Genomic DNA, 15,176 nt, shown 5'->3' on the forward strand with positions numbered 1-15,176 from the left:
TTAAAACACCCTTCAGTCTAAACGGCGAGCTACCTTAAGTTTTGTTGTACCTCCAATTAATTTTACTGTATTTGCGCGCAGTTACACAGAATTACGTAAGAGCTACAAGAAATGTTATGTATATATATATATATATATATATATATATATATATATATATATATATATATATATATATATATATATATATATATATATATTCTTTTGGGCCAGCAATGATGTACTTGACGCGATAATTTCAGGTCTCAAATTAGTTTCTGGAGCCAATTTTCTAGGCAAGCAGCGTTTAAGTGCCTTCTGATTCGGGATGACTGCCAACAAAGACAAGAAAACAAATAAAAGTAAATACAAAGGGATTTGAGATGTGTCCCACGTGTGGGGTATCAGCAGTTACAAAACAAAATAGCTTCATCCGGTATTTCTGAGAGCAAAACAAAGTCGTTAACACCGAATTGATTGTTTAGTGTCAGAATACGAACAATTTGGACCACAGGGGTAACCTCTTGAGGGTCCCTCCATATATACATCCATGTATAGTCACTCGTCCAGAGTTGTCCGAATTTCACACCTCATCGTAAGGTACAACAGGTGACCATGAAAACCGAGCGTTACGCCGATAACGGGTGGCTTGACGTTCAGCCTCTCAACAATTGACCGGTGGTTTTTACCTACTCAGAGATAACTCCGTCTACATTACACTCGTGTTATTTAGTCATAAAGTCGGCGAAGGCGTGTGCCCTTTGATACATTTTTGACGACTGTTTTTTCACAAGACTGTTTTTCCTGCAAAAAAAGTAGAAACGGTCGCGAGAATGTTTAACAACAGTGCAAAAATGTCATGCTGGTGTTAGATGGCATTCCATTGTCTTTTGAGCGAACAAATATTTCTCATACAATAAACCACCGATGATTTCCATACATTTTGTTCCTAAAAACGATATCATACGGCCTCTCGGTACGTAAAGTAGTGGTTTTAGAAACAGAGGCGAAGTTTTTGCAGACCGTATCCCTCAGTAAAACCAAAAACCGTTTGGGGAGACAAGTGTGGTAGAACTATCCCTGGCGTCTTTAGATCATGATCGTTTCAAATGTGAATCCAAGATCACGCAATACGCGATCAAAACCTACATCTTGCCATTAGATAAAAACAACTTGTTGGAAAGACGTTATAAGTTAAACATACGTTGAACCGTGTAAAATTATTGGTGGTGAAAACCAGTCCATTGAGTTATTGGTTTACATATCAAATACGAACATGTTTATGCTTAAATGCTTTTAGTACGTGTAGACATTTTAAAACGATCTGGCTCCTTTTCAAATAAAATTTCCCATCCTATTTTCAACATACTTGGACGAAAAACAATGACTAGATAATAAATATCCACGTGGGTAAAAAGTTTGGTATGCTCATTATTAGGACAAACGGGAGAGCTAGAAACTTTGACAACAAAGTGCGTCAGCAGTAATCTGCAGGCTGTCGATTTGCGAAGTTGCACTGGTTTGACAGCCTTAAGTTAAAACTCAGGAAAAGCGTTGATGTAACAATCTCTACCTTTAGATCTTACTTATATAATGATATCATCCCTTCACTTCGGCAGCACTTGTCTTTGTTACCATTTTCAGATTCGGAGAGACTTCCCTTTCAGCTGTGAAAAATAGCATTTCTTTCACGAATATCCTGTGTGGTTATACATTACTTGATATGTAACATTTTACACAATTATACGTGCCTGTTTAATTAACAAGTGGTCCAAATTGTACAAGCTGTAGGAACAGATGACAATAACATCCACCACCATATATATAAGTGTCTGTCACCTTTTGTATACGATGTATATATATATATATATATATATATATATATATATATATATATATATATATATATATATATATATATATATATTTTGAAATGGGATTCATGACCTCCGATCAGGTTAAGCTGTGATTATATTAAAAAAAATATTATATTAAAATTATATTAAAAAAAACGACCTGGATCATGTCTGCTATTAGTGAAAGAAAATGAACAGCTTGCCCCAAAAAGTTACATTTCAAACGTCTTCTAATATTGAAGGCCCTTGGAAGGTGTTTGTGCCAAAACAATTAGTTCACCAACGCATAATAAGCGTTCATTATGTAAAAAGTTTATGTAAAGTCAGGTTATCGCACTTAAAATGTCTGTCATATATATAAACAAATAAAGTACTCACTATATTTTGACTTGTGCAACCTTTACAATATCTGGAAACTCAAAAACATATATAATTAGATCCCTTCAACATAATCTGCTTCATTATAGAGACGCAGGATAAAGCATAAAAAGGAGGAATTACATTGTAAAGTATGATAAAATTTATATGCGGCTTCCATGTTTTTATTCATCTCTGAGGGTAACAGAATTTTGCTCATGAAGCTAAACCATGGCGGTAAAACAATAGATTTGCCTTCATGGTGGTACATTTAATATCGATGTAAAAGGTATCCAAAGCATGTTATCTTCCGTCTCGATTTCATACACGGCGGAATAAACAACTTGTGTACAAGAATCAGCTGCATTTATGTACTTTGAAATTGCATATTGGTGTGCTATGAAATTTAAGTAGCTGTTTTGGCGGTTTGTCAACCGCAAACGATGTTCTTTTTCTGAATGACGAGGCAAGCTTGTAGAATACGGACACGGAGTTCCTCTGTTCTGGTAGACGCAACCATGTCACCAGCCGGTGGTTGCCGACGAGCGAAACCGCTCTGTAAACTGTGGTTTTTGTGGTCAGGCCGAAGAGATTAGCCTCGATGACAGGACAACAATACAGGGGTGTCAATTAATAACCAGAAGACTGGATCCAACGGCGAAGCTGTCATCGATCAGCGAGGATGAAAGAAAAATTCTCGCAAAATCGATAAAAACGTTTACCCCCTAAATTCAACTTACAAGGAGAGAGTTAAAGGAATTTGCTCGGACCCTTCAGACCACACAGAAGTCAAAGAAGGTCTCTTTCACATAGGACGACGCTGTCGTTTTTCCAGCCTTTTGTCTTGTCGAAAGAACGACCCTCTCCAGTGGCCCAAAAGGAAAAAACACAATATAATTCGAATGGAGAATGTTCAACTGATGAGTGAAATACTGACATATTGTGTTGCTTTTTGGAGGACACAATATCGATAAAAATGTCTCCCAAGTTTACTACCGCAATTTAATCGAAAAATAATGCTAAAGGAAACAGACAAACGTTTACATAAAATCGCTGATTGCTTGGGAAAGTAGCTTCTCTAGGCTTTCTTATTTTTTTATTATGGCATTAAGATAAAATTGAACCAGCCCTTTTAAAATCCTAGACAAAGAAATAGACCGACCTTATGGCCAACGTGTGAGGACGTTTAAATTCTGTTAAAATATCTTTGGCCTTCTTAAAATTACCGACTTCAATGATGTGGCCGCGTCCGTCGCAAATTAAGGTAGTATGCACCTCGAAAGTGAAAGACTTAAACTTTTGCTCTAACTTTCCTCAAGGAATCTTTCAACCATTCTTTCTAAATCAAGAATAAAAATAGGGGGTCACCGTGCAAATTTTGGTACTAGAGAAACAAATTACCCAAGATTTACTGATATTAGAAATTCAAAATGGCCGCCATCTCTGTGTTAACTCTATGGAGCAAAATAAAAATTTTCGAATTTCGAAAAACTAAGGCGGTAAAAAGTTTTCTTTCACCAAGAGCTTTAAAATGAGCCCCCACATGTGGTATATGAGAAGAGAATTGTAAAAGTTTGAGAGTCCGAATGTCTGTCCCCGAGGTGCGTTCAACCTTAAGGTAGTTTGCGCCTCGATAATGAAAGAGTGAAACTTTTGCTCAAACTTTCCTGCAGCAACCTTTCAACCATTCTCTTTGAAAATCAAGAATAAAAAGTAAAAGGAACACTATCCAAATTTTTGTATTAGAGGAACAAATTATCCAATGTACCGATATTTGAAATTCAAAATGGCTGCCATCCCTGTGTCATTACTTTGGTTGAAATTTCATCCCCGATTTTCACAAAACTAAGAAGGTGACAGCTTTTTTATACTCCATAAGCTTCAGAACAAGCCCCCACTAGTGGCAGGCCAAAGGAACGCTGTAAAAGCTTGAGAATCAGAATGTCTGTCCCCGGGGCGCGGGCGTTCTACCTTAATAAAAGACACTTTGAAGGAAGTGCTCTGTATTCTTCATCTTCCCAATGTTTCAGTTTCCGAAAGTAACCCTATTTTGGTGACTTTAGGAATAGATATATATATGCCTTACAAACTTGGCGAGGAAGAACGTTTAATTAAAAGACTGGAAACATTTTCATCGGTTTAGGTTACCCTAGACCCTTGAACACATACAACTCACACTCACTCATTCATTCATTTATCCCATCATTTACTCATTTCCCTTCTCCCTCCTCCTCCCCCGCCTCTCTCCCCCTTGTATTTCCATATAGTCACGAAAACAGGTATATTCCTTTGTAATATGGAGCCTCAATTTAAAAAATGAATTACGAGTCTGCAAGTTGAAGAAAAGGTTTAGCTCATGAGAAGACTTGATTGAAACTGTCAAACGCGATTTCTATCTACATAGAATTTATTTACATCAGACATTGACTCTCCAAAGAATGTTTCATCTGTTCAATAAACCGAGAACACGATTGGAACTAATTTGGGATAATTGGATCTTTATATTTTTCAAATTTCTCAAAAGTGTTTGGTGCCATATAGCTGAATGTTGCAATATTACAAATTACTCATAAAAACAAGTGTGTAACTTAAATAAAAAAGCAGATGAGGTTACATTTGCAGGTTAAAACGACCTTACTTCACCATCCAATTATCCCAAATTAGTTCCAATCGTGTTCGAGTAAACAAAAACAAAAACAAGATTCGCCTCTTCTTCAAACCTATCATTAAAACTATGATTCCAGATGACTGACTGGCCCAGAGGAAATGCTTTCCCCGTTGTTTTTCCCGATGTACATTATGTTTTATACATTATTCCCATAACATCCATTCATTGTGTTGGATAGTTGAAATTTATCGGCATTTCTCAAACGGCTTTATTAAAATGACTCCACCCTCATGGGCGACATTTCGCGTCGGGATGATAAATTTTGACACTTTCGAACACGCGGAACTTGACATCGGCAGCACAGAACGTCCACATGTGTGCGGGGCTTCAACGCTTTGGCCAAGACGCGGAAACTCTGTATGGCCACTGCTAGAGCAAACATGCCATTTAGCGTTCAGAATTAGAATGACTCTTAAGCTTTCTGAACTTTTGGCACCGATGGAAGAATGTCGATATGTACCGATTGTTCACGACTTTGGTCAGATACTTCAAAAGAGATATCATGGGAAGAACGTCCCTCTCAACAAGCTGTGGCACGAACTCCTTGCCTTCAGTGCGAGTCAAAGTTGAAAATACTTGAGCGCTCTTCAAACAGTAAATCGATTTCTCATTTATTTTGAATGAAAGTCGAAGCTGGTTCAAAGAGGCCTGATAATTCATTTCGCTACTGGGTTAAGATCGAGCCATCCTTCGTGAAAGCTGCAGAACGGAAAGCAAAAAAAAAAAGGGTCTTGTTTTTGCTGTACTTTTACTCTGCTTCACAGAGTTATAGAGATAAACGCTGATTTTTGTTTGCGCCATTTTGCTGACTTGGAAACTCACTCTACATCGGACGAGAAACTTTTTGTGTGATATGAACATGACCAATCATGGAAACTTTTAAGTAAAGGAAAACCTTTTTGCCTCCACTTATAAAATAAATAACGGACATCGAAAAGCTAAGCAAAGGCGTGTTATGCGTAGATTATGTGTGTTCTAAGTCTGTATCTTTTTCATTAGTATGAAGCAATTTACCGCGAAAACAATATAGAAAGAACATTGCCGATTTAATAAAAATGATTATTAATTATTTGTGCAGCAACTGTTAGCAAAACTTTTCGTTTGTTGGAGACTCTCAACCCTTTTCTTCCCTCTGATCAACATTTGTGACTTTGGCCCGCAGAATTTGAGGGTACCTTCATTCCATCATCCTTAACGTTAACTCACGGATGTTAAGCACATTTATCGGAAAACAAGTGGCCTTTCACATTTTAGAGCGATTGCCAGCGACTGAGTTACTGGTACCTTCTTGGTACTGCTGACGGTACAGTTCCGGCTACAATTACTGCATGAATCTTGTCGTGACTTCGAGGCGGAACATTCCGTGCGTAAGAATGTGCATCGTCGATGAGGGAGGGGGTTTGAAATTTACAGGGCACCGTGCAAAGGGTGTGTCATCATCTCAGAGTGGAATGCAAGCAATAACTGTAGCCTAACTAGATATCTGGGTTACCAAAGTACGCAAGTTGTTTGTCGCTCAATAATTGTTCTGTCGTTAATTTTCAACCCCTGAGACCAACGTATACCCAATGACCTTTTTTCCTTTTCCCCGATGGTGAGGGGGGAAACCCCAAAACAGAACCGAAAAAGAACTGTTCGGGTACCGGTTTCCGACACCCATGACATCGTGCCTGCAGGATTGGAGAGGTCGGCAAGATTCTATGTTGTATTTTGAAACACCATTTATTAGCAAAGAGACCCAAGGCAATAAACTTCGATAAAAAGGATCATCACAGCGAAAGTCAAACAGATCGCTCGAAAGATAGCAATTCGAATTAAACCAATTACGTCATTTGCCCCTAACAGTTCTACGCACAGAAGATACAGAGATGAATCGCAATTCAACGCTGACGCAAACCGCCGAGAATACTTTTAAGCCAATCGCATTACGCGGGGCATGCGCAGTTTTCCGAAAAAAAAAACTACCTGTTAACGTTAACGTTCTTCTGTGGTCACAATTAATCGCTGTATACACCCAGTACTGTTAATTAAGGTGAGTCATACCGATTTAACGAGCAGGCTCGGGTAAACGAAGTCTGGATAAAAAACAAACACGCCCGCTGTACGTAATATTACATGAGGTTTGATGTCCAGCTTAATGACGCCTTAATCGCGAAGATTCCTATTTTGATGGCCATTTCCTTGGTGAAGTGTAATTCGCGGGAAGATCCCAAGATTACGATTAACCGTTGAGTCATCGTTAGGGACTGACTCATGCTTACTCATCGCCGGTCGCGCGCGGCATCCCAGGCGAAAAGAGCGTCAACCCTTCCCATGATGCAACGCTGTTCTGTATTCAGTTCAAAGTGCCCTGCTCGCCGTTGCGGGGCGTGGAACACGTATTCTGGAATCAAAGACTTGTTTATTATTATTATTTGAACAAAGTATCACACCCTGCACAAGCTGGCAGCACACCTGTATTTCTGTAATGTCTTTCATTCCATCGTAGAGGAAACAAAACTAACCGTCTTACACACAGTTCATGCACTTAAAGTGACTTGCAAATTTACATGGAAAGATATCCGTCAGTTCACCGGTGAACGAAACTATTAAACAGAAAATCCAAAACGTTTTTATACTGTTTGATGAAATGACATTTCTGGATAACGTTCACGAATAGTTACGACGGGCATTGCAAAAGCGTGTTATTGTTTCCAAAGGCAAATCTACACAAAAGCGTTGTTATTTTTTATTTTAATTTTCAAAGAGAAACACTAAATGAACGAGACGAGAGAGGCTTTCTCCATTTGCTTCGCAAAGACTTTCAAAGCGAAGCTTGATGCTTTAATCGTGACGATTCGATGAGATAAGAAAAAAATTAATCAAACCTTTTCTATAATAAAGAGCCTGACTTACTAACATTCTAAATTAAACAAGGAAGTTTTTACGGGCATCACATTTGTTGTAAATGATCTGCCCATTACGCCATGTCAAACTCTTGAAGTATTTAGGAGCTTTTGACACTGGCATTGACACTGACCGCTGAATTCCAGTGAAATTAACATTGTGCCAATTAAAGCGATAGGATAAAGATTCACAGATAAATTTAAATTCGACGATCTATTCAGCCCCTCCACGGTCGGATTTCAGGATATTTTCCGTATTATCATAATGTTTTTTGATGATGATGATGATGATGATGATGATGATGATGATGATGATGATGATGATGTCGATGACGACGACGACTACAGGAGAAAAAAAGCTGAGGATATAGGAGAGTTGACGTTTGATATTTTAAACAGAGGGTTACTCCCTTTTTTATTCCGTCTACCTTTATGCTTTGACAGCACTCTGCTTTTCCTGGTACATGTAGTAGTATTGAGCTTCTTACTTACGAAGACGACCGCGGTCAACATCTACATATCGGATGTCAATGAACCGTGAACCCCATTCAAGTACGGTACAATATATCACTGTTTCGGTTTGAAATCAAAAAGCAAAAGTTTTGTATTACTATTCCGTTAATCGAAGCAGCTCAAGCGTTACTATCACGACAAGGACAGCATAATTACAAGGTCACGTCGCCCTAAAATGGCTACTAGAAATTACGCATTCAGACTGGAGGAATATTGAAGACTTGGCCGCTTGCGCATGAGCATTACTAAAAGATATATTTCGCTAAATCGACAGTAAAGCCGTGAGTGTCTATTCTGATATTTTACAACATGTTTGGCTACCTTGACAAAGAGTGAAAATATCTTGCTGGAGGACCGAAAGAAACCTATCACATCTATATTACAAACCACTAAATTAACTTGCCCTGGAGAACGCTGTAAAACACACTTGTAAAGCTGTTGTTTTGTCAATAAAATTTCTCTGGAAGCCGCTCATGTTCCTCCGCTCCATAAAGTTCAATGTCAATAAATATGAGTGGCCTTTGAAGCCAACTTCCGGCGCAACCTCGCTAGAGGGAGCGATTATACCAACGTTGTCGAGATGAAATTGCTCTTTAGTATGGAATTCAAGTACCATGACCTCGCCGTCCTTTAATCGTTTGCTGGTGATTTTTTGCCAATAAAGTTTAATGGAAAATCGTGTTTCGTAATTGAACTCTGGGGCCAGGCTCCGCGGCGCAACGCCTTGATTTATGTGCGTCCGCGCATTCTTCTGTGTCAGCGAAAAAGAAACAACACCCCGTGATATTCATATTCTTCCATCCTCGTACGCGTTTACATTTGCTGTAAACATAAAACCAATATTCCATCTTGCGTTTTCATGTTACAGATGTACTATATACGGTGACTACATGAAAGCCTGGGATCTGCTATTTAACATTAACCGATATTCATAAAGAAAGTGATTATAAAATGGAATCGTATCGTTTATTATTATCCATATATTTCGCTTGAGGAACAGAGCATATTGATATAAAGGCAGCTGCGAGATATAAAATTGCAAATAATCCTACATGGTTCATGAACCACTCAATGTATTCCTTCTTTGTACGGACTGCTCGTCAGTTTTAAATGAAGCCTTTTAGTGCTAACACATACGAACCGACATGCAGTGTATTTCCGGTACTTAAAATCGATCACCCGAGTAGCACAATTATATCAAAATAAATGGTTGGTATGATTTTTGAATTCAGTCAGCTGACTCTCACGACAAACATATTGCTTACTTTTTTCTTTCAGGGCGATGGGGGTGTCTTACTCCCCGGCGAGCACCGAGCAAATCCTCTGCGCCAAGGTACCTGGACTGGTCGCCAAGCAGGCCAGGTATTGCCGAAAGCACCTCGAGCTCATGCCGAGCGTGGCCGAAGGAGCACAGAAGGGAATACAGGAGTGTCAATGGCAGTTCCAGGGCAGAAGGTGGAACTGCACGACGATCGGAGGCGATCCTTCAGTCTTCGGCAAGGTTATAGAGAAAGGTATGAGAAATCGGGCTGGCTCAGCTCCCCTGCAGTTTCATCCCATTGCTTCAAAACTCGAACTCTCAAATGAATAAACATGGACGCACACAACTTTTAGCTAACGAAAGAAAATAAGTTGTGAGTGTCAGTAAACTTCATAAACTTAATGTGACATGTTTTCTAAGTTTCAACTTCTAATAATGCTTCTAAATATGAAGGACTCTCCACTGAACCCGTTAGAGCACATCGCAAAATCTTAAAAACCTGCAAGTGGCGCGCTAAAATGTAATAAACGGAGTAACTAAAACTGTATTTGAAGGTTTTCGGGCTTGCAGGCAGGGTTCAATCTAGGTGAGAAATAAGAAAGTGGTGTACACTATTGACATAGGACTTACGCATGCAAGAAGTGGCCGGGAATAATTAATTCGAGATGAGGGAACATCCGAGGGAGGGGTGTCTCCCGGTTTGAGGTTTGGTTGGGGTAACGTAACGTGAAGACGTACCGGGTCGACAGTTTTTTAAAGTGCCGTAGCTTTTTGAAGAAATAATGTCGCCTTCAGTGAGTGAATTACAGAGAGGGGCAGAGTGAAATAGTTGACATATGAGCAGAGGGAGGGGCGCAGGTGTGAATGGCCAAACTCCCCTCCCTGTCAAGTTGCAAATAAGTTCGAATGGTTCCGAAACAAGTTGAAATACTGTATAAATTTATTGAGATATAATGAACGTATATTAAATATTGTCCCTATTCACATACGGTTCTTTTTTCCGTTGCATATCTAGCTTCAAGAGAAAGCGCCTTCGTCAACGCCATTTTATCCGCTGGTGTGGTTCACGCCGTCACAAGAGCGTGTGCCAGTGGTGAGCCCTTATCCTGCAGTTGTGACAAGAGGAGGAAACCACCCCCTGACGACGAGTGGAAGTGGGGAGGTTGCAGCGAGGACGTCAAATTCGGCGTCCGCTTCAGCAGGAATTTCCTTGACCCAAGGGAAAACAGACGGAAGGCACGTTCGACCATGAACCGTCGCAATAACGAGGCGGGCAGACAGGTACGAAGTAAAAAAATTTGGAGTACTATCCTCTCCCAGAAAAGATAAAATTGAGAGATGAACGGTTTTTTTTAGAATGAAATCGCAACGTCAAAAGTTTTTTCCCTGCCCAACACAAAATGTCAGTAACTTAGATAAAATAAGAAATGTACAAATAGTCGTACAAGACATACACAGGTACGAATGCAGACAGACAGACAGAAAAAATTAACAGAAACAGAGATACCGCCAGGTTTGGGGAAACACAGGCGCACAGTTGATGATAATTAACGAACCAAGACTAAAAATGCACCATTTTGGAAACCATTAGGCATACCATGACTCACGTCCTCTTATCAATATCGGTGATCAGTGATGGGAGCTGGGCATGGTGCCTGGACCGCCTTATCTCGCAACTATCCACGAGCAATCACGTGACAAGATGTCGTTAATGGAGAATAATTGTGGTCGTACTTTCGTCAAGTCTCGGGAACGACGACTGAAGTATTACATGTTACATCGAATCGATCACATTATTTTTGCAGGAACTGTTTTTCGCCAAAACACACAACAAGTCAGTAAATTTAAATAATCTCGTATAACAGTCGTTAGTCGAGATGGATAATATCTCAAACCCAGTCGCGAAAAATTCTTGTCACGTGATCTCGGCTTTCGGTGACGAAAGAAAAATTCCTTCGCTTTTCAACACCCGAAGAAAATAATGTCACATCGCCCCTATAGTCTTGCATTGCTTTCAAACCGTTGTAAGCCCGTCTCCATCCATCTTGTTTTTGTCACTGGAAGTTACTAAGGGACTGGTCAGTTTCTTCAGCCTGGGGGGGGGGCCGGTGGATTATTTTTTGCCGACGTCAAAAACTGGTTGACCCCCCTATTCCAAATTTTGAAAACAGGGTGACCCCCCCTATTCCAAATTTCGAAAACAGGGTGACCCCCCCCCCCCGGCGCGCGACATAGGTAAAACAAAAGGTGGACATAATTATATATATATATATATATATATATATATATATATATATATATATATATATATATATATATATATACAAATATATATATATATATATATATATATATATATATATTTTTACATTTTACATATTTTTATATTTTAAATAGTCATTCTATGTTTTAATGAAATTGTTGACATGTCAGTTGTAAGATAGGAATTTCAAAATGTAAATCTTAAGTTTGAATACAGTACATTTTGAATGAGCTGTATTTTGAATGAGCTGTGAATGTATTTCGCACTTTCTATGCTTAACCAGATGTCCTGAACTGTTGTACAGAAATGGATGTCAATCATTAATATCAAAGAGGAAAAAGCAGTGAATCAAAAACTTTTATGGGTGTTAAGACTTGCCAACCATCCAATTAAATCTCCTGAGGAGCCATAGAGAGCTTTTTTAGCCAAATCTGATGTGTACAGTGTCTGAGAGGACCTTTTCTTGTAACATTGAAACCATAAAAGCACAGGTAATAATGACAAAAACTGCCTTTTTTAACTGTTATTTTGTTCATAAAAAAGCATCTTTCTACAGAAAACCAGTGACACAAAGGAAAATAATTGCATCAATGAGAAGGAAAGATATCTTGTCATTTTTCTATTTCTAAAATAAGTCACTGTATCAAATATATTGTGAAATATTTGTGCATGTTGCTTTCTCATACTGAATTCTCATAGAGAGAACAGAAAAGTATCAGGAATTTGTCATCCTTTTCATATGAAATGCAGATTTCATAATGGTACACTTTCACTTAGCGAACATCAAGATATCTCTGAAATATTAAAGTATGGCGCTCGAAGGGCGCGCCGAAAAATATGAACATCCTGATATCTCCGATATATATGCCTTGTATATTAAAGTCATGCACCTGAAGGGCATGCTGAAAAATGTCTGATATATAAAAGTAATGAGCTTGAAGAGCACGCTGAAAAATATTGAACATACAGATATCTCTGATGTATGTATGCTTGATATGTTAAAGTTGGGCGTGCTGAAAAATATGACTGATTATTAAAGTTACGCGCCCGAAGGGCGCGCCGAAAAATACAACTGAATGATGAAATTTGTGGCTGACACTAGCATTTTAGGCAATGATGAGCCTGTGTCAAAATTCAAAAACACACTGACCCCCCCTATTGGGCATTTCAAAAACATGGTGACCCCCCCCTATCACCAAAGTCAAAAACAGGGTGACCCCCCCCCCATGAATCCACCGCCCCCCCCAGGCTGAAGAAACTGACCAGTCCCTAACTTTGTATTTCTGTTGCCGCCCTCACACCACCTTCCCTCCATCTATGTTCGTGTCTCTCTCTCTCTCTCTCTCTCTCTCTCTCTCTCTCTCTCTCTCTCTCTCTCTCGCCGTTACCATAAATATGTTAACAGTATTATGTTGCAGTGCCATTTCATCTTTGTCAGAATACAAACTTACTTGATCTTAATGGCAGAAATACTCCTCTTTAATTTCTACTTCAACGATCATTTGCAGGCGATCTTAAAGAACATGGAGACTAAGTGTAAATGCCATGGACTGTCAGGAAGTTGTGAAGTGAAAACTTGTTGGAAGCAACAGCCTGACTTTAGAACTGTGGGCTATTTGATCAAAGAAAAGTACGACAGCGCCACAGAGATGGAAATCACCTTCCGCAGAGAGGATCGCGGGACTGTGGAAGACTTGGAGCCGAAAAATTCACATTTCAAAGTGCCAACGTTCTCAGACTTGGTGTATTATGAACCCTCGCCGAACTATTGTGAGTATGACCTAGACTCTGGCTCGTTCGGGACCTACGGTCGCCGGTGCAACGCGTCCTCCGATGGAATAGACGGATGCGATTTGATGTGTTGCGGGCGAGGATACAACACGATGTCCGAGGAGACGGTCGAGCGGTGCGAGTGCCAGTTCATCTGGTGCTGCAAGGTGAAGTGTAAAAGTTGCCAACGAATTTACGACGTTCACACGTGCAAGTAAAGACTGCGCCAACCACGACGAAGTTAGAATTTACTTTCTTTTGGCGAACAAAAGTTTTTTTTCATCGTCCAACTATTTGACCAGCGCGAGGGTGTAATTTTTCACCGAAAGTAAACAAAACACTCATTTAATATGAAGCTCACAACACTCAACACAACTCCCAAATATAAACATGGTCGCGCGGTTAGTTCAATGGAAACAAGGTATTAAAAAATTACGACAAACTTGTAAATAAGTAATTTATTTTCCTATCAAGTTGGAGATAGGCCAACGAATCTCGATACTACATCTTGCCGCGTTGTTTACAGGGTAGACCATTGTCAAAATTTCTACGCTACCTTGCAAAACAACAAAGTTTTAGCCTACAGTCTACGAACAAATATAGTATTTATTATTTTTAAATGAATTTTCTTCATGTAAATATTATCCCTCACAGATTACTCTCAGAAATTATCATCACAGGAGCAAAGAATACAGTCAAGGAGATACTGAAAATAGACAAACTAATATCCTATCGTTAATAGGTACTGCACATTTTTATTCCGTAGCTATAACTTTTTCAACTAAATATATGTGATTTTTAAAGATTACGATAATTATGACGATATTTTCTACCAAATCCAGAGTTACAGATTCGATTTCTTTTCAAAAATTTCAAGTGTGGGAAATCGGTGTTCGATCGATATGACGATAAAGCTTACAGGAATTTTCACACTCTTTATCACGACGATAAGCTTCCTCCAAGAGCTTACTCACAACGAAGAAAACTTGTTCTTTTGGATCAACATCGACGACAAACCGTTGAGGGCGCTTTACACCCCAACAAAGTTTAACTCCAGTGCTTATCCGTACACTTTGCCACTTTTTTATTTACTTCTCAACATTTCAAAGTATGATGTAAATTTCACAAGAAAGTTTTATTACAAAGTTAATCTGCCAGATATTGTGTATGGCATGTGACTTCAGTTACTCATCGGTCCGGTATTTGTGTCGTAATACTTGTCTGAGGCTCAAGTATGTAAACTTCCGTTTTTGTACCGTTTTGTTCCGTATTTAATAAAAGCAATATTGCTATAACCTGTCAGCGGATAGCAGCCATATATGTTATATCACTGTATGTATGTATGTATGTATGTATGTATGTATGTATGTATGTATGTATGTATGTATGTATGTATGTATGTATGTATGTATGTATGTATGTATGTATGTATGTATGTATGTGTGTGTGTGTGTGTGTGTGTGTGTGTGTGTGTGTGTGTGTGTGTGTGTAGGTAGGTAGGTAGGTAGGTAGGTAGGTAGGTAGGTAGGTAGGTTCGTACTTGGAAGAACATGCGATTGTACTCGGACGATTTGGATTCAAGTTCAGGAAGTTGTTGTTCTCTTTCGATTCGGGAAACGGGAAC

General features: G+C 39.1%; 1 protein-coding gene across 1 annotated transcript in view; it reads left to right on the forward strand.

Moving 5' to 3' along the window:
• LOC139143393 (protein Wnt-3a-like) overlaps positions 1-14,854 on the forward strand; it is a 32,063-nt gene extending 17,209 nt beyond the window's left edge. Inside the window, exons 2-4 of the mRNA XM_070713687.1 lie at positions 9,537-9,772; positions 10,535-10,800; positions 13,291-14,854. Coding sequence (XP_070569788.1) covers positions 9,537-9,772; positions 10,535-10,800; positions 13,291-13,770 — 982 coding nt within the window. The 3' untranslated portion in view covers positions 13,771-14,854. The remainder of the gene's footprint in view (positions 1-9,536; positions 9,773-10,534; positions 10,801-13,290) is intronic.
• Positions 14,855-15,176: the final 322 nt, after the last annotated feature.

Source organism: Ptychodera flava, chromosome 11, assembly GCF_041260155.1.
Source record: "Ptychodera flava strain L36383 chromosome 11, AS_Pfla_20210202, whole genome shotgun sequence".
Classification (NCBI taxonomy): Eukaryota; Metazoa; Hemichordata; class Enteropneusta; family Ptychoderidae; genus Ptychodera; species Ptychodera flava.